At 46.6% G+C, this 23,391-nt stretch overlaps 1 protein-coding gene across 1 annotated transcript in view; it reads left to right on the top strand.

The window, feature by feature from the left end:
- Positions 1–221: 221 nt before the first annotated feature.
- The window catches only part of IL2RA (interleukin 2 receptor subunit alpha), a gene marked incomplete at its 3' end in the record, with an annotated part of 37,421 nt that continues 14,251 nt past the window's right edge, over positions 222–23,391 (top strand). Inside the window, 1 exon segment of the mRNA XM_082649340.1 lies at positions 222–363. Within this exon segment, the coding sequence (XP_082505466.1) occupies positions 300–363 (64 nt within the window). The 5' untranslated portion in view covers positions 222–299.

Here is a 23,391-nt window from a genome sequence, read left to right as displayed (position 1 = left end):
GAACTTGAAAAAAAAAAAAAAAAAAGCTGGTTAAAACCACTTCCTATATTTGAGACTAGAGAAGAGAGTGGTAGGCACGATTTCCTGACTGAACAAACCAGGCTAATACTTATATAGAGCAAGTGCTGACTGTCCTAGAGACGGATGGACCAGAGAGGATGACAACCTGGGCGGATTGATCCTTCCCCAGCCTCCCAGCGCGACGCCAGCAAGAGGCTGAAAGGAAACCCAGCGTTCTGCAGAGAAGTACCTTTTCTTCCCGGCCCTCACATCGGCAGCGGATCCCAGGGGCCCGGACGATGGAGCCAGGCTTGCTGATGTGGGGATTCTTCGTATTCATCGTCGTACCTGGCTGCGTGACAGGTAAGGGGTCACTGGTGTCCTCGGAGTCCTGGGAAGGCTAAGGATGTCGACTCTCCCCAGCCACAGAATCCGAGAGGCACCTAAGTAGAAAGTACGGGGAAGGGGGTTGAATCCTGGGTTCTATCCCTATGTCCACAGCCCACCGGGGGCCCGTTTTATGCCTCAATTATCACCGACCTATAAAGAGAACTTGGAACGGTGGGCTCTCTGTCGCTCAAAGTCTTTGACGGCTGATTCTGGGAAGAATAGGGTGATGTGATATTTGAATGTTAGCATACTAATGAGCAGAGTCCTCAAGAACTTGGATTTTCCACTGAATTCAGTTTTCCACTGCACCCACAAAGCTGTAAGATAATACTAAGAATCTACTAGGAGTCTAAGACCAGGTGAATGTCTGGCAGACATTACTAACTCATATGTGAAACATTGGGATCATTTAAGATCTCGGAAGAGTTAAGCCTCAAGGATGTATACTTTGTTTTTTACTGTCTTGGGAAATAATACCTAGGAAGTTTCTTATATGTGTAACTTTATAGAAGTTTTAAAAAAATAAGCATATCACTTTCAGAACATTAATTCTTATGTTCTTATGTGTATATATGCATGTATGTATGTGTGTGGATATATACATATATATATATATGAAAGTTTTGAATTCCTTTCATCCTTTCAAAAGGGTTTGTCAGTTTTTTTTTTTAAGCAATAAGAAACCACCAACTTCTACCTCAAACCTCCTTCTTAATTGAGTGTGAACTTTCTAATAACATCTTCCCTTGCTTATGCAGGAAAACAGGTAAGATATCAGAGTCTATGATTTTATATCCTTCGTTTCTAGATATATAATGATGCTAAGTGGTCACAGAAAGATACGTTAAGAAGTGAAACAGGGTGATGCATAAGGAGTCTTTTTTGCTTGTTTAGGGGAAATGACCAAGTCACTGGGCTGTGAAGTGACCCAGGTGTAGGATCTTCTTTACTTTAAAGTGAAAAGTGGGTGTGATTTTAGGAAGGCTCATAATGAGATTTCTACCTCCACAGGGTCTTTGCAAAGTGGGAGGTCAAGCCAAGCCAGAACAGAAAAGTCTTTACAGTTAATCATGCCTTATCTCTGGGAAACACATTTCAAGTAAACGCGTGTTATTGCCAGCCGATGATGACTTATCTGAAGATTTGAATGGTCTTGTAGCAGTGAGGCCTCCTTCATACACTCGCCTCTTCAAAAATCTATCCAATACGTCTTGTTCCCCTTTTCAACACTGTAGGAAATACTAAAATGAACAAGACATAGCCTCACTCCTTAAGAGACATATAACCTAGTAAGGGGAAGAAAGGCATAGATATAATAACAACAGTATGGGTGGAATGGGATAAGATCTAGGGGAGCAGGGGTATATCAGGGAAAGCTTCCTGAAAGCAGCAGCAAAAAGTGCCCTGAGGGGGCAGTGAATTTCCCTGAGCGGAGATTCCAGATAGAGAGGCCCACAGGGGCAAAGACACAGCAGAGCATCAGGGAACAGCCCCCAGCCTTGGACGGGGATGTGGGGTTGCTGGGGATTGAGACTGGAAAGGTAGGATGGCGTCAAATGAATGACCCAAGGCCTTCGTAACAAGTTTAAAAATTTAAACTTCATTTGGGAGTCAATAAAAGACTACTAGAAAGTAAAAATGACCATTTATAGAGTACCTTCTATGTGCCAGACGTGTAAGTCTTCTTTTCCTCTTCATAGCCCCTTTGCAAGGTGGATGTCACCAACCCATGAGATGAAGAAGACCTCAAAACTCAGAGGTCACACAGGCAGTGACAGAGCCAGGACTCAAGCCCAGTTTTCTCAGCCATGTGCTCTTTCTGGTCCCTGCAGACAGGGTCCAAGCTCTACAGAGATGATTCCGTAGACAGAGTAAGTGCACAGACAGGGCATGAAATGGTCCCATCCAGAGGCAAGTGAGGACTTGGTAGCTAAAGAGAATGATACGGGCTGAGTTTCTGGGATCCACATATGGCTTAGGAACCACTCCAGGGTGAGAAATAATCTCATCTCAGGCTTTTTCCTCCCAGGGGAACCCAGTCTTCAAATAAACAAATCTTTTTATTCCTCAGAAGGGAGAGTTGCTAACGAAATCAATCAGACTGTCAACAGATGCAATTTCTAGCTGATTCATAAGGCAGATTTTCAGTCTGAAAATTTCCAAAGCCACCATTTAAAATTGTGATGGGTGACAGGGGATGTATTAGTCAACGTGAGTGTTTTGAGTCTCTGTATTACTGGGTCCTGGGATGTGGTTGAAAAGAGAATTCTCCTGATGTTGCCAACAGGCACGTTATTGAAGGTGCCTTTCTCAGCATTGTGGAAATTCTGAGAGTTTATCTATGCCTTGATCATCTTTCTTTCATTCTAGGAATTCTGTGATCAAATCTTCATGCCCTAGACTCAAAAAAAAAAAAAAAACAATGCAGAAAACCATTAAGATGATATTTTTGTCTAATTATCCTTTCTTGTAAAGATGACTGCCCACACTGGAATTTCCATCTTCACATGTATCATTAAAACACAAAATGTTTAACTCTTCATATTTAATCATTCAGTTTCTCTAGATCCCAAGGTGTTATTACCACTGTTTCCTTGCTCATCTTTAAGATGTACTTTGGAGAAGATGTATATATATATATATATATGGGGCTTCGGTAAACTTAGGAAGTACCTCATGAAACAGTTGCTACTTTCTTTAAAAACAGCATGTCTTAAATAGGCAGTTCTGTTTATCACCCGTACATCTGCTCCTTTTGAGATCTGAGAGAATTAAGACACCAAAAAGAGTTGACTTCACTGACGGACAGTCAGCTAGAGATGCTATAGAGGACAGCTGATGAGCTCTACAGCTCCTATCCTCAACTTCACTCATCCGAAGAGAAGACTTCTTAGCTTCTTTGGCAAAAGCCCTGAGTAGTCTGGAGGCTTCTGTGTTGTTTCTTGTTGAAGTCATTCCTATCATAGCGACAGTCACCCTTAAGTCAGGCTAGCCCTCAATGTGGTGGTCATTCAAGTTCACTTCCCACTCCCTTCATTTCCAATGATCAGTAGAAACTGTAAAAACAAACAGAGTTCCTTTGGGAAGGGGGGCCATGTCACCTGAGGTCAGTGGATAGAAGAGTCAGGGATACTGAACTTCGCAGGGAACAGAAAGTGGTCCAAGGCACCTCCGAACGACCATCGTTGGAGGAGGTGAAGGGCGTGATTTTTGGCAAATTTCTATACCTCCCTGGGCCTCAGTTTCTCTGCAAAATGAAAAGGTTGATGGAGCTGATCCTGAGACTGACTTCTAGCTCTATCGCTCTATGTCAAGAAATCTGAACAGGAAATAAAATAAGCTCTGTCGAAAGGCCTTTTCAAGCCGGCGTACTTTTGGATGAAAAAGTTTCCAAACCGAAGACATACACAGCAGGGTCTGGGTTAAGAGACCTTTGCGGGCCCAAGTGCCGAGGCTGACGTATCATTGTAGGTTATTTCCAACTCCTGGAAGGTACCGCGCAGCACTCAGGCGAGGTTGTAATCGTCAAGGCAAAAACACTTCTCACTGCTGGGTGAGGCTCCTGCTGTTCGCTTTTCGGGCATTTTTGCCCTCAAATGATTTCCTTGCTTCTCACAGGGGAGGTCTTTCATGAGTGGGAACCTCCTTCTCTTTATCCGAGGCCATTCCCTATGACAAAAGGAAAGAGGACCTTAATTCAATCGATTGTTTCAAAAAGCTATAAGCCCTGCATCCCTGAAAGTGGTCAAGGCTTTCCAGCCACGTCAGGGGAGCCACAGAGGGGCGCGTATGCTGGCTGGGAAGATGGATGGGGCGGAATTCCAGTTGTTCTCTGCTGCCCTCCAATCTCTATGTTTTAACTTCCCCTCCTAGAAAGTGAAATTAGGGATATGTGTCTTTCATACTTTTCAAATGAAAGAGCACCCAGATGGCAAACCAGTAGATTCTTGGCTTTAGGAGAGGATCTTGGCTTTTGTTCATCATCTGCTCCCCTGCCCCAGACTTTAGGCGGCAGTGAGAATCAGAAAAGGAAGGAGACTTGAGTGGAAAGGTGACAGAGGCTGGGTGGGGGATGCCGCTGAAAAGGTAAAACTTTGGGAACTTCCCTGGTGGTGCAGTGGTTAAGACTCTGCACTTCCAATGCAGGGGTCACAGGTTCGATCCCTGGTCAGGGAACTAAGATCCCACATGCTGCGTGGCAAGGCCAAAAAAAAAAGGTAAAACTTTGAACTGTGGGTTTATTCGAGTCTGGTGAATGTCCAACAGCCAAACAGAGTAAAGAGTTCCTCTATCCTTTTCCTCTCCATTAACCCCTGGGCTCCCTTTCTATGCAAGTGTTTAAGCAGAGCCTAAATGAAAATTTGTCAAAAGTGGTGTAGAGATTTCCCAAGCCAGGCAGGAATGGCCTCTGATCCCTTTGGACTTAGAAGCTAGGATTCCTTCTCTCCAGGCTAACAATGTGTGTCACCTTGGTACCAGTCATGGCCCACCCAGGGGCCCTCTGAAGCCACTGGGGGTATCTAAACTTCCAGACACTCTCCTGTCTTGTTCTTCATCCAGGCAGGTATCAGGGGAAGAGAGATTGGAGACCCTTAACGAGCTCCCTCATCCCCTCTTTGGCCACCCTTTCTAGTAATTTCTTCAGGAAGTTCTGCTTCGGTGGAGTCAGCCGTTGCCCCAAGTATTATCAAGGGGGCAAAAAAAATGGTCCATAGAACCTCACCACATAAAGACAGACCTCATTTGTCACTCCTATACATACATCCTGAATCTCCCAACAGGAAGAACAAAGTGATAGCAAGACTCCATCTGGCTTAATCTTTCTTGAGTGGTGAGTCCTTGAGCAAATTTGATGAGTGCTGTTAACTGTCTCCTTAGAAAACTGTACATATGCACAAAATTTTGAGGATAATATTTAGGGTTGTAGCCTCCCTATCAACCAGGGTCTCCAGGAAGGACCTCCAATGAGGTTCTTTAATATCTGAACAGCTATAGTTGTGAGCACAGAGGATGAGACACAGGAAGTTATGCTCCCTGGTAAGGGAGCTATAGTTGGCTTGGCAAAAGCAGCCTAAAAGGCCTGGGTGCCTAGACAAGATGGTAAGAAAAAGGTACCAAGGACACAAGGCAAGCAGGAAAAGTGAAGAGCCAGGACCAGAATCCAGGCTTCCCAAATTCCAGTCCAATATTCCCCTTAGGTCTTCACGTCGACTCTCAGTGACATCCATCCATCCATCTTTCCATCCATTTCATTGATCCACCCATCTTTCCATCCATCCATCCATCCATCCATCCATCCATCCATCCACGCGTTAGGATTACCAAGATGGAAAAGGTCTTTGCTCTCAAACTGCTTCTGGCCTAAGACTGGAGATAAAACATCTGCTGAGCAACTCCCACCTTGAAGACTTGCCAATGGAGGCAGCAGTGTTTGCCAGCGAGTCAACAGCCATTACTGAATCCCTCCCCCTCTCAGGCTTTCAAATAAGTCACCCATTTAGGGGAAAACAATAATAGAATCATCTCTAGGTATTTTCCACTCTAAGATTACTCAGGAAGTTTTTGGCTGTTTGACTTGTTTGGAGGTTACTCTGGGATTTGCCTCCATCGGGGAGAAAACACAAGTCCAACTGGGAAATGTATTTAGAGCAGTGGTTCCTAGCATGAACTGCACATTAAGTGTGCGTCTGGGAAACTTTAACAAATGACGCCCAAGCCTCACCCAAGACCAATTAAGACCAATTAGGTCAGACTCTCTGGGGATGAGAATCGGACATAAGGATAACATTATTTTTAAGCTCCTCAGATGATTCAAGATGCGGTTAGGATTGAAATCCACAGAATAATGATTCCATGGTTGGTCCAATTCCATTGTTTTATTTCTATTCACTAGGAATAGGTGCCCTAGCACAGTATTTCCCAAAGTTTAATCTATTATAGATCACCTAGGGGCTTGTTGTGAGGCAGATTCTAACTCAGGATGTCAGGGATGGGGGCTGAGATTCTGGTTCAGGCTCCCTGTGAGGCCCATGTTGCTAATGCCCTAACCCCATTTTGAGTAGCAAGGCTGTCACAGGAGAGAAGAAATGTGTGCTGTGTCACCCCACACAGAACTTGCAAGTAAAATGGGAAAACCAGTCTGGGAAAGACACAAGATCAAATATTACAAAGTGGTATGCAGCAAAGTTGACACATGCCACAGCGACCAAAGCAGGGTAAGGTGCTTCGCAGAGCGTTCAGAAAGGCTTCTTGGAGAAGGTGGCTCTAAGCTTGTGCTTGTGAATGTCAGAAGAGGCTGGAGGGTGGTGTTTCCTAATGATGTTGCTACAGTTGTATACGTGGGTCATGCTCCTTGAATAACAACTGAAAATTGAGGTGTTAATGAGAGCAACAAAACAAATGACGCATATTTCAAATATTGGGTTGGCCAAAATGTTTGTTTGGGGTTTTCCGTAAGATGGTACGGAAAAACCCGAACGAACTCTTTCATATTTTGTGTTGGCTGCATGCAAGATGAGGCTCAAATGGCTAATGATGATCTGATAAAAACTAGTACCTTTGCTCCGACAAGAAGCACCTGTGTTCTCCTCCTCTCATGTTGATCCTCTAGTGTCTACACACCTTGTTGGGGTCTCGTAGACTTCATTCCCACAATGGGTCACTGAATCAGCATCACCAGGACCACATGACACCTCTGGGTAACAGTCAAGAAGTCCGGGGTCTTATTCCCCTACATCCAAATTGTGCCCCGACCTAGCCCTGGCCAACGGCACACCACAAGGCCAGAGCTCTGGGACCTCCATCCTGACCGCCCACGTGACACTTTGCCCCCACCCACCCTGGCCACGCGGCTTTCCATCAGCCACGGTGCCTGCACTCTGAACCCAGCGTCAGGTACCCAGGAGGATTTCAGGCAGCAGAAACACTAAGGCACCTAAGTGTGGATGCCAAGGGTGGGGGGTGACCAGAAGCTCACAAGGGACCAAGTAAGGTGAATAGCCTGGGTCAGACTAGTCAGACCTGCTTCCTGGGTTGCTTTCCCCCCTTTTCCAATCATTCTGGATGCAGTGAAAGGCCAGGCTGGCATCAGGAGGCTAGGAACAGTTAAATAATTTTTCCCAAAAGGAGAAGAAAGAGAAGTAGGTTTCTAAAGAATAAAAAGTAAGTGCTAAGAAGGCGATTGGTTCCTTTAAAAGAAAGAGCGTGGAAAGCCCGCTGGTCTTCAGGAGGCCCTCTTGAGAGAGAAAGCTGAGTGGTGGGCGAAGCTGTGAACTGGAGAACAGACGGCTATCTGGGGCAGGCCTGGCACAAACCCTGATCCCAGTACCCACTTTTTCCTTTGAGGCTTATTTGCCTTCAGCCTTGTTGCAGGAAACTTTTTTTTTTTTTTTGGCTATGCCGCGTGGCTTGTGGAACCTTCGTTCCCCGACCCGGGACTGAGCCCGGGGCCACGGCAGCGAAGCCTCCGAGTCCTAACCACTGGACCACCAGGGAACTCCCCAAGAAACATTTTAAACACGAATGATAATAACAAGAGCTAATATTCACAGCCTACATGCTCTCTTACAGGCATTATGTGAAAACGTAGTGTTCCTTCCAATAATCCTGAAAATCAGGTCGGCCTTGCTCTCACCCCCATTTTGCACCTGGTAAACTGAGGCTCACAGAAGTGAGTAAGTTAGCCCATGGAACACAACCGGGGTGGGGAGCAAGGATGTGAACCAGGCTGCAGTGGTGCAGAGCCCTCGTTCTTGATGATTCTCCTGAACCCATGTTAGTAAACAAGTTTAATTTCACTTTTTTAAAAGTGGAGTCCGCTCTGAAGAGGTCCGCTGCTGCTTTGGTTGTGCGTAAGTGAACGAGCCTGTTCCTACAGACTCCGACCCCAGATGCCCAGCAGCGATCCCTCCATCTCCTCTAGGAGGTGACCTCTTCAGGCACACAGAGCCCCTGCAGACTTAAGTTCTCTGAATCCCGCTCTCCCCCTCCTTCTACGCCCCAAACAGCAGCTAGGGGTGTCTTTCCTGCATTTGACTGTGCTTGAAAGAAAGCACTCGAGTCGAGCCACGTCTGCCCCAGACGCCCACGAAACAGAGGAAATTCTGAGCACCTCCGGGCATGAGTCAACCCCACCACGTTCAGGAATCTCTGCCCACAGAATCACCCACTCTTTTCTGTTTGGGCCCAAAATAGATACCTCCTTCAGAAGTCTTGCTGCTTTTTGTATCCTCAGCAATAAGAAAACAAAGGTGAGGACAGGTGTGCCTCTGAGGCATGATGGTGGGAATCTTCTCTGCTGTGAAGTTTTTCAGAGTGAAAACACTGCTGCCAAGGTAGACAGACAGGATGGGTGTGACAGGTGGAGGAGGGACACAGGAGGGTGGAGGGGGACAGTCTCGCCTGTGGCATCACATTCAGGCACTGCTTCATTCCTTTGTTGATTCATTCATTCGGCAAATATTTATTGAGCAACTACTATGTGTCAGATACAGGGTTAGGAGATGAATGTAACCCAGTCCTTGGCCTCCAGGAACACACCATCCAGCAGGAGAGAAATATATCGCACAGATAATGCCAACACAAGCTGAGATCTAAAATGCAAATACAAAGAAAGAGTGGATGGAACACACAGACAAATGTTTGTTCTTATACGAGTCCCCGTACCTCTTTATTTATTTATTTATTTATTTATTTATTTATTTATTTATTTATTTTCGGCTGTGTTGGGTCTTCGTTTCTGTGCGAGGGCTTTCTCTAGTTGCGACGAGCGGGGGCCACTCTTCATCGCGGTGCGCGGGCCTCTCACTATCGCGGCCTCTCTTGCTGCAGAGCACAGGCTCCAGACGCGCAGGCTCAGTAGCTGTGGCGCACGGGCTTAGTTGCTCCGCGGCACGTGGGATCTTCCCAGACCAGGGCTCGAACCCGTGTCCCCTGCATTGGCAGGCAGATTCTCAACCACTGCGCCACCAGGGAAGCCCTCCCCGTACCTACTGAATCAAGAACTGCCTCACCTTTACACTAACATCTGGGACAGAAAGGAGGGCTGAGAGCATTACTTGGTCATTATCAACTACTGAAGTTATTAAAATCAAACACCACAGATTTTGAATTTATAACAACATAGAGGATGTGCAGAAGCTTTCTTTTGCTTGAGAAAGTCCCTGACCAAGAAAGTGGGAACATTTCAGGTGGGAGTAGTTACATTCCTTGAAGAAGAAACTAATGGCTCCCACAGCCCCCAGGTATTGCAGAAGTACCATTTATACACAGTGCTGACCGATGGCATGTCCTCAGCGGAGTGTGAACCACTCCCCAATTCTAAACGCCCAGGAAGGACCTTCCTCTCCAAGGAAGAGATGAAGGGAACCTAGTCAGTCCAGTTACCTTATATACTTAAAAGCAAAGCAACAGTGTTTCTTTAAAACATATATATATATAGTATGTGTTTATATGTATACATGTTTGTGTATGTATACACATACATATATATACTATGTGTATATATGTACATGTGTGTATATATATACACACACGTGTATATAATATGTGTATATATGTGTGTGTATAACTACATATACATAGTTTCATGAAATGAGGTCCTTGGAGCAAATTGGCTCATCTCCTCAGAGAAAGATCATGATACCAAATAAAGGGCAGAGGAATCATTTCTAAGAGTTTTGCTTGAAATCCCCGAAGGCTAAGTTGACGTCAGCTTCTTCCTGCCTCGGGGCTCTGTGAGTTTCCCGGGAGTTTCGGGGGAGGCTGCGCATCTGGCATCTTTCCTGGCTGCGGCCGGGGCTGTCACGGCGTCCCCGGCTGATGAAACCCGCCAGAGCCTGCACACCCAGCTGAATGTGGTATCAGTTTCCGGTCCCTGTGGTAGTGACACCTCTGTTCAGAGCCTGATTTAGAATAAAAGGATCTTTGTGAAGAGAAAACTCCTTATTTTAAGTGGAAAGCAAAACAAACAACTACAAAAAAAATTACAAACCCCAAAACCTTTTAAAAATAAAAGGGCAGTTTCCGCTGACACCCTGCTGACACCCAGGAGAGCACGGGGTACCGCAAAGGGTGAGCACTTCGGCTCTGATGTGCAAACGGGTCGTTGTTTATCTCACTTTTGGCTTTCAACGCCTTTCACTGGCCATCAAGTTTCACTTTCCCTCTTCCCAGGGCTTCGTTAACCTCACTCCTCCAGCCTGAGTTTGCAGTGGGCTTGTGCAGAGGGTCTGCGAGCAGAGCTGTCAGGACACCTCAGCCTCCCGCCCTCCTCCTCCTGGGAGAGTAAGTGTGTGCGCTGCACCTGTTACCTCACAGAAGACTCACAATGACCCTGTGAGTCAGGTACCACCATGATCATTCCCATTTTACAGATGAGGAGACTGAAGTTGTGAAGCAGTCATTCCCGCGCCCAAGAAAGTGATGGAGGCGAGCTACCGGCTCCATCCCTGTACAAAGGAAGCACACAGTCGACAGGTCTCATTAACTCCCCTGGGCTTCTTAGGTAAGCCTTCCAGGTCTCATTTTAAGTCACTCTTTGATCCATCCCCAAATTAATTCTCCTGAAAACAACTTTCGTGATGCCTTTCCCCAGATCAAAGAGCTCAAATCATTCCCCGCTGCCTGTGGGGCACACTTCCTCTGCCTGGCATCCCATATTCTTTCTGACCTGGACCATCTGCATGTCTTCTGCACATCAGGCCCCCCAGCTCCAGGCACCCCAGCCCGCAGGTCTCCTATTCTGCAACCGTAGCTTCCTCGCCTATGATTTCAAAGCCTAGGGGCATCCTCGCCTCTTATAATCTTCCGCGTCTCGTCGGCCTATTTGGAATTCTTCCCAACTGGAAAGCACCTTGGGAGAGCAGAAAGGGCTCATGAATTTGGGATTCTGCAGGCTTGGATTCAGATCCTGGTTTGGACTTGTGTGACTCTCCTTTCCTTTAAAACAATCGCTGGGTACCATTCTCTGCAGGCTCCAGCAGGGTGGAGGCATCTGATGGACACGGTGTGGCAAGCACTGTGTAAAGAAATGGCGGGTAGCTTGGGAGTGCAGCGGAATGCCCAAAGCCAAAGAGACAGGTCCAGGAGGCTTCCCAGAGAAATGTGACAGCAAGGGAGGCCTGCAGGACAAGCAGAAGTAGAGAAGGTGGAAGCGAAGTCATGAGCAAGGTTAACGACAAAAGACAGAGCATAGTCCACCAGGCTGGAGAGCTCAGGTGGGGGGGCAGAGGTGGAGGCTGTTGAGGCTGCGCTGTGAGCTATGTCATGGAGCCTTGCCAAGTACAGGGGCTTCGACTGTATCCTGGGAGGAATGGGTACCACAGAGCGGCGTGGGCAAGGGAAGGACGCAGTCTGGGCTTTAGAGCGTTGGCTCTGGCATCTGTGCGTATGACGGCAGGTGGGACAGGGGGAGGGGGTGCAGCCCCGGAGGGCGCTGAGTGACCTAGTGGGGAGCTGGTCATGGGCAGGTTCTTCTAACCTCCATGGGCTTCAGTTGCTGTGGGTATAAAGTGGGACGCGACGGCCTGCCTACAGTAACCAGGATATAGTGGGTGCTCAGTAAACATGGCTTGCTGGGCTTCCAATCTGCACAGCCAAGGCCCAGAGCACCTCTCCACAGGGCTGTCTCACAGACTTCTCAAACTCAGTACAGCCAGAGCTGTGGCCCCAGGCCTGGTCTTCCTCCTCTATTTCCCATTTTAGTGAAAGACACTACTATCCACCCAGCTGCCCAGGAACCCTGGGCAAAATCCTTATTCCTTTCCCTTGGCTGGCACTCCCTATGAAGCCCCAGTCCCTGTAGAGTCCAGCCCGAATGATCTCTGCACGTTAGCACCCAGCATCTGCTCTTCAAGCTCCAGCACCCACCCCACCCCAAGATGCCCACAATGGCCTTCCCACCATGCGGGACACATGTGGGACGGGGCGGGGGACGGTCAGAGCATACAGTGGCCACATGAACAGGATGCAGCTGAGACACAGGGAGGAAACTGTGGGTGAACGGGGTCACGAGCACCTCCATCTGTGAGGCTGCGGATCCAAACGCTGGCCTCACACCGACCAGCTGTGCGACTCCGCGAAGGTCACTGACCCTGTCGGGGCCTCACTGCCATCGCGTATGACACAGAGCCAGTAAGAATGACTATGTAATAATTAATCATATTTAAATGTTTCTTATTTATAACTATATTAATCATACTGTAGTACTTTGTATATCAATTTATTATACATTTAATATTTTAATTATAATAATGTACTATATAATAATCATTGTATTAATTGTCATGAATATTCCTAACAGCCTACTTCATAGGGGGCTGTGAGGACCAGAGAGGTCCATATATGTACCCCGATCAGTGCCCGGTGTGCAATGTCTCACACACCTTGGACAGAGTGGGCACTGTCTAAGCATGCGAGCAGATGGATAGGGAGGGTCTCTAAGCCCCTTTCTGTCCCCACATTCTACGGCTTAATAAACACCCTATAGCGGAGTGAAAAGTCATCCCTTCAGCCCTGTGCTGACCGAGCCATTCAGCCCCCCAGCGGCCGGCAAGCTCCCCTACCTGCATCCGGTCCATTTGTAAGCAGGACTGAAGGTATCAGTTCACACTACGGAAGGAAGTCTATCTAGTTCACGCTACAATTACCACATCCTTGGCGAGTCCCATCTGTCCTTTTCAGCGCAAAGCAATTCCCAGTGAATCATGGTAACAGGTCTTAAGTTCCCATGCCCTGGGAAAGCGCTGCCACCTGGGGTTTAAATTCTATAAGAAGCCCGACACAAATGCCCCTTGCAGGACCATCACCTGTGGTCGTCAAGCCTGAGGTGTCTGTTGAAAGGAACAGCACCCACCTACGGCACTGAGCAGAGGGCCGGGTTTCGGTGCTACCTAAGAATTTAGGGAAGGCAGGAATGGTGCAGAGCTGGCCCTTTAAAGGGCGCTCTGGGGAACACGGAGCCTGTTTCCTTCAGTGCCGGCTGAGGGAGGACAGCCCAGGCTGAGTCCACAGACTGAATTCATCAAAAGCCTTTCAGCTGAGGCTGCTTTTCCGAGGCCAGTCCCTGGAGTACCGGGGAGGGCTTTGGGTCTCATTTAATCGACGATCTTAACATAACCTCCTCCCGACCCTGTGTCACCCACCCCATCACGCGCCCACTCTGACACATCCTCATCCTTCTTCTGTTTATGGGGCAGTGCCTGCCGACATGCGGATTTGGGAAATACGTTCAGGCTGCTGTTTGTCCACCCTGAACCCGACTTAAGCGAGTCACAGTGGACAAGCAGATCAGGGCTGCTCCCAAAACACCAAGAACCTTCCCCTCCCGGCAGTCTGTGGCCTCCATTTCCATGTCTGGATTGACATTCTCCACGCAAGGGTCTGATCCCCATCCAAAACGCACGGTGATGTCTGTGCAGGCTGCTCTAACAGAATACCAAAGCCTGGGGGGCTCAGAACAACAGAACTTCATTCCTCACTTATTCCTGGAGGCTGGGATCTGAGATCAGGGGGCCTGCGTGGTGGGGTTTGGGGGAGGGCCGTTGTGTCCCCACATGGCTGGAAGCAGAGAGGATGCCGGCTCTCTCATGACTCCTACAGGGGCACAAACTCACCCCTGAGGCTCCACCCTCATGGCCTCATCTCACCTCAAGGCCCCACCTTCTAACACCATCACGCTGGACAGTAAGGATTCGGCATACGAATTTGGGGGGGCCGGGGGGCCTCAAACATTGAATCCAAACGGCACACACGTGTGTCTTGTTTAAAACTGAGTGTGATTCTTGAGGCGTGAAGAAGAGTGTCCCGGAGTTAGGGGGATGGCGGCCATCCCCGGGAGGTGGAGTGGAGGCGGCAGGTGTGGGTTCCTGCTGGCAACACCTGACCCGGGTCCCCCCAGGCTCTGTACACGTGGATTTGGGGTGCCTGCCACACTTAGGGTCCGTGTCAGCGTGGCCAGCTGCTGTTAGAGACCCGAATGGGTGGGACAGTGGGTGGGATTCACCAACGTAGCACATTTCTACTAAAAACATTATTTCGTCCCAAGAAATGGGTTTCAAAGATTTGAAGGAAAACTGCTTTTCGATTTCAGAGAAAAAACACAGGTCTATTTCTATCCCCCTTGTTTTTCTTATCTGACAACCTTTAATTTTCATCAGGTTGACATTCTGCAGTAAACTTGTGGTTAACCCTTTCAAGTACAGAAGTTTGTTATCAGCTAAGGCTCCCAGGGGCAAAACACAACCACCCCCAAAATTTCATTCACAGAAGCATTTGAGACCCCGAAACACGAGAGCTTTGATTCAGGGACAGCTTCTGGGAGGAATATTGTCGGTTCTCAGTCTCCTTTTTTCCCTTCCAAGGGAAAGAGAAAATAACTGGATTCCCACCCATCTCCCCCACCTTCTTTTTCTTGGTAACAAGTGTTGATTAAGGAAGAAGATGTTCTCCAGAAGGATCTTACCCCATGAGTCACTCATTCTTGGGTAGTGGAAATTCTGACTCTTTGGCCTGGGAGGCCCAGTCGGGTCTCAGAAACTGTGGGTCAGACACACACAGAACTCACAGATGAAGGATGCTAATTACTGCAGAATGAGCCCAGTTGCACTGAGATCTTCCCCTTCAGAGTACACAGCCTCCCCTCTTATTCTTACCCAGGGAATCAGACACCTTTTCTTTGATGCCATTAAATTGCCTTAACCCGTCCCCCCAGCCCTGAGCACAAACAAACTTGGCTCTGCCACGTTCCCCTCAGCATTTATGCTGAACAAAGATGGATATGTGTCTGAATTAACTGATTAACAGACCATAATATCGACGCAATTGCCAATACACTCAAGCATCCATTCAGTGCCTACGGCTGCCCATGTTGAAGAAACAGTTTAAATGAATAGTAGGTGGCATGGACAGCCAACAACAACCAGAAACGACTGGAAGTTTTCAAATTAAACCATGGGGAGCTAGTCGGCAGTGATCAGGAAGTTGACCATGTTTTATTAGATGTGAAGGCCATTGTGAATATAGGTGAGAGGAAGGAAACGAATGCAGAATTCTCATAAATAGTCCTTAGAAGATGACGTCAAAAGAAACTCCATTTCCTTGCTCTGACACAATCAAGCTTTAAGTAATTAACATTTTAGATAATTTTTTTTCCAACTCACGAAGGAACCTTACATATTTTATCATTTGGTCCTAAAAACAACACTGCTCGAGAGATACTAATAGCAACAATCAAGACTTGTGGGACATTTTACAGATATCAAGGTCCTTTCACTTACATTATTTCCACAGATACATTTCTGTCATTCACACCCTTGCCATTCACACTCCAGCAAACATTCCACTTATAGTCCCCTGAACCTGGCATTCCCCCTGCCAGGGTGACATATTCTGCCGAACCTGCCAGGTGAACCCTGTTCACCCTTCAAACGAGGTACAGCCAGGAGCAGCCTTTCTCCTTACCTGGCTCACAGGCCAGGAGGGATTCCACCCCCCCCATCAGGGGCACCACGCCAGGAGGCCCAGAAAACCAATCAGCATGGCAAAGGCAGTGACCTGGAGTATCTAAGAAGCTCCTATGGTCACAAGCTCCTTAATGGCTCTGAGGAATCTGCCATCTGCTATTTGATCGGCAGACTCAGTCCCCAAAGCAAAGCAAGGAAATGCTGTCAATCCCTCCCGACAGGAGGGAGTCCAGTGTTTGACAAACCCACTTCCCAGATTAAAGGAAAAAGAGGGAGGGGCAGTTGTGGTACCCAGCGGTGAATCACAGAGGCAGAGAATACCTCACCTGCAGGCATTTACCGTGACACTAGCGCATCAGCTCTGTGCTCTGGGACCCTAGGATGCTTGGCTTGACGATATTTTAAAAGACATATCGGAGGCGGGGAGACACGGGAGGTGGAGGGAAATGATAAGATGCTACTGCTCTGGCGGGTCTGCAGCTGGGAGGGCTGCAGGAGAGTGGTGAACGTTACAGAAGAGAGGGGGCGTGTGCGAGGCTCCCGCCGAGGTCTAAGCAAGGACTCTTGAGAAGGGTTTGGACCTGACGGCAAAGGAAAGTGGAATTTAAGGGAGATGCTGAAGTGTCACATCACAGGAATGTCAGGGTCACCAAGAGAAACAAGGACAAGAAGAGGAACAGAGGATTGTTTGTGTGTGTGTTTGTTTTTAACTTTTTTTTATGTATAAAGTTTTTATTTTGTGATTTTCTCAGGATACATTTCCAGATATAGGATGCATGGGTAAAAGATTATGTAGATTTTGATAACTATGTATTGAAGCTCTGTATTGTAATGGTTAAGATGTTGGGCTTTGGAGTTTAGAATGAGCTGGGTTCAAATTCTAGTTCTGCTTGATCTTGGACCAGCTATTGTAAATCTATGTTTTTAACTTTTTATTTTGAGATAATTATAGACTCACATGCAGTTGTAAATAATAATATCGAGAGATCCAATATAGCCTTCATTCAATTTACCTCCAAATTATAGCATGATATCACAACCAGGAAATTGACCTTGCTACAATCCATCAGTCTTACTCAGATCTCACCAATTTTATATGCTCTCATCCGTGCATGTGTGTCTTTGGTTCTACACAACTGTTCCACGTGTGTAGATTCATGTGACCATCACCAGAGCCAAGATACACAGCAGTTCTCTTCACAAGGATCCTTCCCGCTGCCCTATCATGGCCACAGCCACAGGCCTCCTTCCTCCCTAATCCCTGGCAGACACTAAGCTGCTCTCCATCTCTATAATTTTGTCATTTTTAAGACTGCAAAATAAATGGAATCACACAATATGTAACCTTTGAAACTGGCTTTTTTCACTCAACCTAATTCCCTTTCTGCACCTAATTCTCTTACGACCCATCTTTCTGCACATAATTCCCTTGAGATCCACCTTTCTGCACACAATTCCCTTGTGATCCATCTTTCTGCATTCCTTAGCTGGCATTATCCTGTAAAAAAAGTGTTTCTTCCCTACCCACCCCATGCCACACTTCTTTAGTATCACTCTTGATTGCTCTCTTTTAAAATTATTTCATTATTTTATTACTCCCACCATTGATTCTCTTGGGTTTACTAGACACACTACCGTATAATCTGCAAGCAGAGATAGCTTTATTTCTTTTCTTTCCAGTTTTTATGCCCCTACATTCTTTCATCTGATTGAATTGACTAAAACCCCAATGGCAATGTTAAGTAGAAGAAGAAATAGTATCTTCACCTAGAAGTTTTGAACAGAGTTGAAGTACCAGAGGATGGCCAGATGGAAAGGTGGAAGGCATTCCGTCTAGACTAGAGCTCAGGGCTAGAGGTAGGAATTTAGAAGAGGCAGCACAGCATCCTGTCAAGACCACGGCTCGGAAGCCTAGATGAGCCTCCAGCTCCATCCCTGTGGGTCCTCTAGCTGGGCGACCTCGCTGGGTGACCTCAGGCAATTCTCCAAACCCCGTTGTGCCTTGATGTCTCATTTGTAAAATGGCAGTAATCATGATAATGTCCACTTCATAGTACAGTTGTCAGGATCAGATTAGTTCATATGTGTGAGGGCTTGTTACTGTTACTTAAAAATGAACTAATAGAAATTGAGCTATTTGTAATGAGGTGGATGGACCTAGAGTCTGTCATACAGAGTGAAGTAAGTCAGAAAGAGAAAAACAAATACCGTATGCTAACACATATATATGGAATTTAAGAAAAAAAATGTCATGAAGAACCTAGGGGTAAGACAGGAATAAAGACGCAGACCTACTAGAGAACGGACTTGAGGATATGGGGAGGGGGAAGGGTAAGCTGTGACAAAGCGAGAGAGTGGCATGGACATATATACACTACCAAACGTAAGGTAGATAGCTAGTGGGAAGCAGCCGCATAGCACAGGGAGATCAGCTCAGTGCTTTGTGACCACCTAGAGGGGTGGGATAGGGAGGGTGGGAGGGACGGAGACACAAGAGGGAAGAAATATGGGAACATATGTATATGTATAACTGATTCACTTTGTTATAAAGCAGAAACTAACACACCATTGTAAAGCAGTTATACTCCAATAAAGATGTAAAAAAAAAGAATTAATAAACATGTACTCAAACTTTCTCAGTTTTAATTTCTAATATGGCAAACAATGATGGACATAACCCACAAAAACAAAAGCTTTGCGGGGGGGTCCTCAGTAATTTTTGAGAGTATAAAGGGGTCCTGATACCAAAAGGTTTGAGAATCACTGCCTTCGTCATACTGGTTGTTAAAATTTGAGATACTTCCAAGCTTGTTGGTAAACACCTGCTGCTTTGAACCTGTCAAATGACCCTCCCTACTCATTCCCCTGGCTCCTCCCACATATCGGCACTGAAGGGTTACTGTGTGGCAGACAGGGCTCCAGGACCCTCGGCTTCATCCTCATTGGCATCCTTGGTTCCTGACCCTGCTACCCTGCTTGTTCAACATTTTGAATCTCACTCCTACAGAGAAACCAACTGCATCACCCGCTGAACTTTTACGGCGACCTGAGGTCCATGCAAACCTTTTCTCCACACTCTGATCTCTTCTTCCTTGCTTCTTCCTGAGACATTTATGTTTGCTATTTGAAAGAATTTCCTGGAAGTAAAAGTGAGATTTTTTTTTTAAAGGTAGACATAAGGGCAGCAATAGTGGGCTTTCTTGTGATTCTGATCCCATTACCTTGAGCTGTGTGACCTGGGCGATTGACTGAATCTCTCTGAAACTCAATCTCCTGCTGTACAGAGTGGGGTGACAATATGTCCCTTTGAGGGTTGTAGTGAGCATGGAAGGTGATCTCCACAAGTGAGCAGCACACAGGCAGGGCTCAGATGTGAGTTACTATTACATAAATAGCCCCAAATGGAGGACCTGAGCTCTCTGACTTCAAAGATAATGATCTGAATTAAACCACAACATCTCACAAACACTTCCCAGTAACCCAGATACTTTAGACATAGCTCTAACTCCTAGCTAGAGAGAACCTTCCATAGCAGGGTGAGAAGCATACTCGTTCCTGAAGATAATGATGAGAAAGCACTGAACTGGGAGTCAGGGCTCCGTTCTACTCCCAGGTTTGCCACAATTGGAGGAACGGCACTCAGCCTGTTTCCTTATCAACAAAAGGGGAGATTAACCTAAATCATCTTTGGGGTTTCTCCCAGCTCTCAGATCCTGAGATCCATATTGAGAGGAATAATCAACATGTCCTATAATATTTTATTTTGAACCCAAAACACCCGCTTTCTATAAGGCTCAGACTGCTGGGTGGATTTCCCAAGGAATTTGGAGACTGTCTTTGACATTAGGTATATCTTGGGCTTCTTCTCAGATCTGACACAGAAGCTGAATGTCTTTAGGTCAAGAACTACACAATTTCTTTATCCAGTGCCCCAAACTCTTGATGGACTCCTATGTCCCTTGCATAAAGCTTAGTAAATCATCATCTAGAAGTTTCTGTGCTTAGTGAGTTATTCTAATGTTCATCCCCGATCCCTATTGTATAGACGGCCAAGCAGAAGGACACAAAGATGAAGCCATGCACTCAGTGCTGGCTGGGCTGTACGGGTAAACAAAACTTGACCTTGATTCATCCACAGAGCAAAGAATCTTATCTCAGACCCTGTCCACATCCTTTTGAAGCCCCTTCCTTTTCCTTATCTTTCACGTTACACAGGCCACAAGGGCCAGATGAGTGCTCTCTCATTTTGAACAACATCAGAAAAGAATTTTTTTAAAAAATCACCTTGCCCACAGCCATTTTCACCCACCCACCTTTCCTCCAGCCAGGGGAGCTCTCACTGCACCCTTTTAGATGCTTTGCCTGGGAACAAAGTGTTCTGTAAGCAGATTCAGCCCCGCCTGAGGGCCCCGCTCTCGGTCCCCTTGGGGAGGCGGGCCCTCCGGAGGGGGCAGAAGAGGGGGGAAGACGGGGCAGCCACTGCTGGGTGCTGAGTGCGGCTACAGCCCCTGCAGCATTGGGGCGCTCGAGAGAAATAGTTTCAGCCTCCACACTCACCCCACTGTGCCCAGATGTGCATTTAACAAGCCCCCCAAGCCACGTGTACACACATTAAAGTTTGAGAAGCTCTGCTGTGAACAAGTGAAGCAGAGAGTCCTACCAGCTGTAGGAAACCAACTTCCCAGCTCAAAGGACCGACTGCCTTCCAGGTGTTGATATTTCTGGTTAACTCGAGGAACACAAAAATATATAGGCACAAAATTTACCTTAGTTCTGTTCCCTTCTAAAAACAAAACAGCAAGACACCAAGGGGTAGCTTTATTTAGGGGAGTGGAGTTGAGGTCATATGCTAAATGAGAGAAAGGGTGTCAGCATTCCAGATCCAATCAGGAAGCCCTGGTCTGCATCTCGTGTCTCTCTTAGTGAGTGACAGGCCACTTAGAGGAAGAGAAGGGAGTGCCTCGTTTCACCAAGTTTCTCATCTTTTATTGGAAACCCAAGCAGTAGAAGCTGTACGACTGTCCTTCTGGGAACAGTGGCGGAAAGGAGAGAGCAGACGCCTGGGAGACACAAAAGCTGGTCTGAATCCCTAAATCTGTTGCTGTGTAACCTACGAATGCCTAATCTTTCCCTCCCTAGCATGGGCGTGGTGAGATGGAGGAGATGAGCCTCTAGCAATTCAGTGGAGGGAAAACAAAAGGCAAAACAACACAGAAAAAAAAGCGAAGCGTGTCCCAGGGTCCGTCAACCTCAGCCACCTTCCTCCCAGACCTGTGCGGTGACACAGCCCAGAGCAAGGTGGCTCTCAATTACCGTCACTAATGTCGGCTGAAGAAGTCAAAGGCAGCCATGAATTCCTGCATTTCAGTTGAGCCGGGAATTCCTGGAGGCAACAAGCCTACAAATATTCCAAGGGAGGATGCACCTGGGACAGTGTTTCAGGGACAGGGATGGAGGCTGGGTGGGCGCAGGGGGTGGGACATATGGGGTCCTGCCTGTGTCTTTCCAGGTACCATTCTTAGCAAAAATTTGAAATAAGATGTGAAACACTTTCAACATCGGAAGAGCTCAGTTTAACTGTCAATGCAAGGCCTTCGGGAAAATCCCTTGGGATTTTTCAGGATGAATGATAATTACTGGCTCTCTTTCCCCTCTGCCTACATAAAAGGTAGGAGGCAAGACCACATCAATGTTCCTCCGAGCCCATGGTAGGACCCCTCCAGGGGCCCCAGTGTCCCAGCTCTGAGCATTCACCCCAAGTCCCAACACGAGGCTAGTAGTCTCAACTTTTTCCTCCAATCTGCAGGCAGCACACACTTTCAAAGCTCTCAGAAAAGAAAATGACATCCAATCTGGAAATGCACCAATACTTAAAAATGACAGAGAGAAAAACATTTCCCTTCCCACCTTCCAAAAAAAATTCTGCATTTGCCTCCTGGGCTGGGAGAATGGGCCAGAGCTGAGCGCAGAGAATAATTTCTGCTAGAAAGTCAGAGCCTCTGGTGGAAGCAAGAAATAGATCTGGAAAGGTGGGTGCAAGAGTAAAGGCAGAAACAGCCCCTGTTTGCTGAATTTCAAGAAATTTTAGAGCTTTTGGAGTAAAACTAGAGAATGAGGCAGCTGCCATGCTGTGTGAAAATTTGTAAGTGATAATATGGGGAAGGAGGCTGTAAAGACATTTTGCTGAGTCACATAAACAGAACTGCCCTTCAATGTTCCTCTGCAAGACTTCAGGAGAGATAAAGTGTTTTCATCCTTTTTTTTAAGATGTTGTACTGCTGTTTCTTTTACGACACCGCCCTGAGAAGGGCTTTTAAAAATCCCAGATTCATTCCTGTTAAAAGAAACACCGCCGGCACCCCAGGTCTACCTTTCCTGCACACTCCCCTGCCCCCAACACACACACTTTCTTCAGGTGATACTTGGAACACTCTTCACGTGGTTCCAGGGAAAAGGGTTATAGTCAAGTTCTTTACTAGTTCTTAGCTATAGACCAGGGAAGTTTCAGTGCTTCTAGATTCCAGGAAAGATGCTTTTATAAAAGGCAAGTCTGTGGGAGTAAGAAGTTCTGGAAATTTCTCTTGTCCCCGCATGACCACCTCAGATGCTCAGGCTAATTTATGATGATCCTGGAAATTCCCATGGCCTAATTTAGAAAAGCACATCATCATGTAAATAGTTTTTAAGGACACAAAGTTGCCCCGAAGGCAATCTGTCTGCCTTCGTTTCAAATTTCTGTGTTTAGAAACTCTCTTGGTTTGTGGTTGAGTCGTCAGATTCCAAATGCGGCTGAGGTCAATCCTTGATTATTTGTGCTAGTGGATAATCACGAGAATTGCTCAATATACTTCTTCATGATTTTTTTGAAGTAAAATTACGTGTGGTGAAATGCACAGATCTGAAGTGTACAATTTGACGAGTCTGGGCTGTTAACCAAAATTTCAGAAACGGAGACCTGATTGAAATAAAAAGGTGTTATTTGGGGTTTGTTAGGAATGCCCCAGTGACACAGATTCAAGAAGACCTTGAATTGTTTCCCCAGCTACAAAATAGGGGACACTTATACAGGCAAACCCCCACAAGGTTACAGTTAGTGACATGAGTTGTCTATCAAGAATTATAATTGGAGCTGGCAAGCAGTAAGGGTGCTTATTGAGTAAGAATTGGTTGGGGTCTGAAATGGTTGCATAATTTCAAGGGGAAACCTTGAGACCATGAGGTTGCAGCTGCTGGCTGATATTGTTTTGAAAATGGCTGGTGGTGTCCTTAAGTTTGATGCAGTTCAGAGAAAATTCAAGTTCTCAGTGGTGCAGGGACATGTCTGAGACCGGGTCCTCAATGGCCCCCTGACTTGAACTGTGACAAGTCCATTATAATTTCAATTTGTCAGCAGGGCAAAGATGTACACTCATGTTTCCATCCCCCTACTGTCTCCTTCCAGTCAATCCCCACCCACCACAAGCAACCACTACTTTGACTTCTTTCTGCATACTAGTTTTGTCTTTTCGTAAACTTCATAATATAAATGGAATCAAACAGT

The sequence above is a fragment of the Grampus griseus genome (genome assembly GCF_964374135.1).
Source record: "Grampus griseus genome assembly, chromosome: 2".
Classification (NCBI taxonomy): Eukaryota; Metazoa; Chordata; class Mammalia; order Artiodactyla; family Delphinidae; genus Grampus; species Grampus griseus.
The sequence above is the reverse complement of the archived record's forward strand: the minus strand, read 5'-3'. Positions and strand labels throughout refer to the sequence as shown.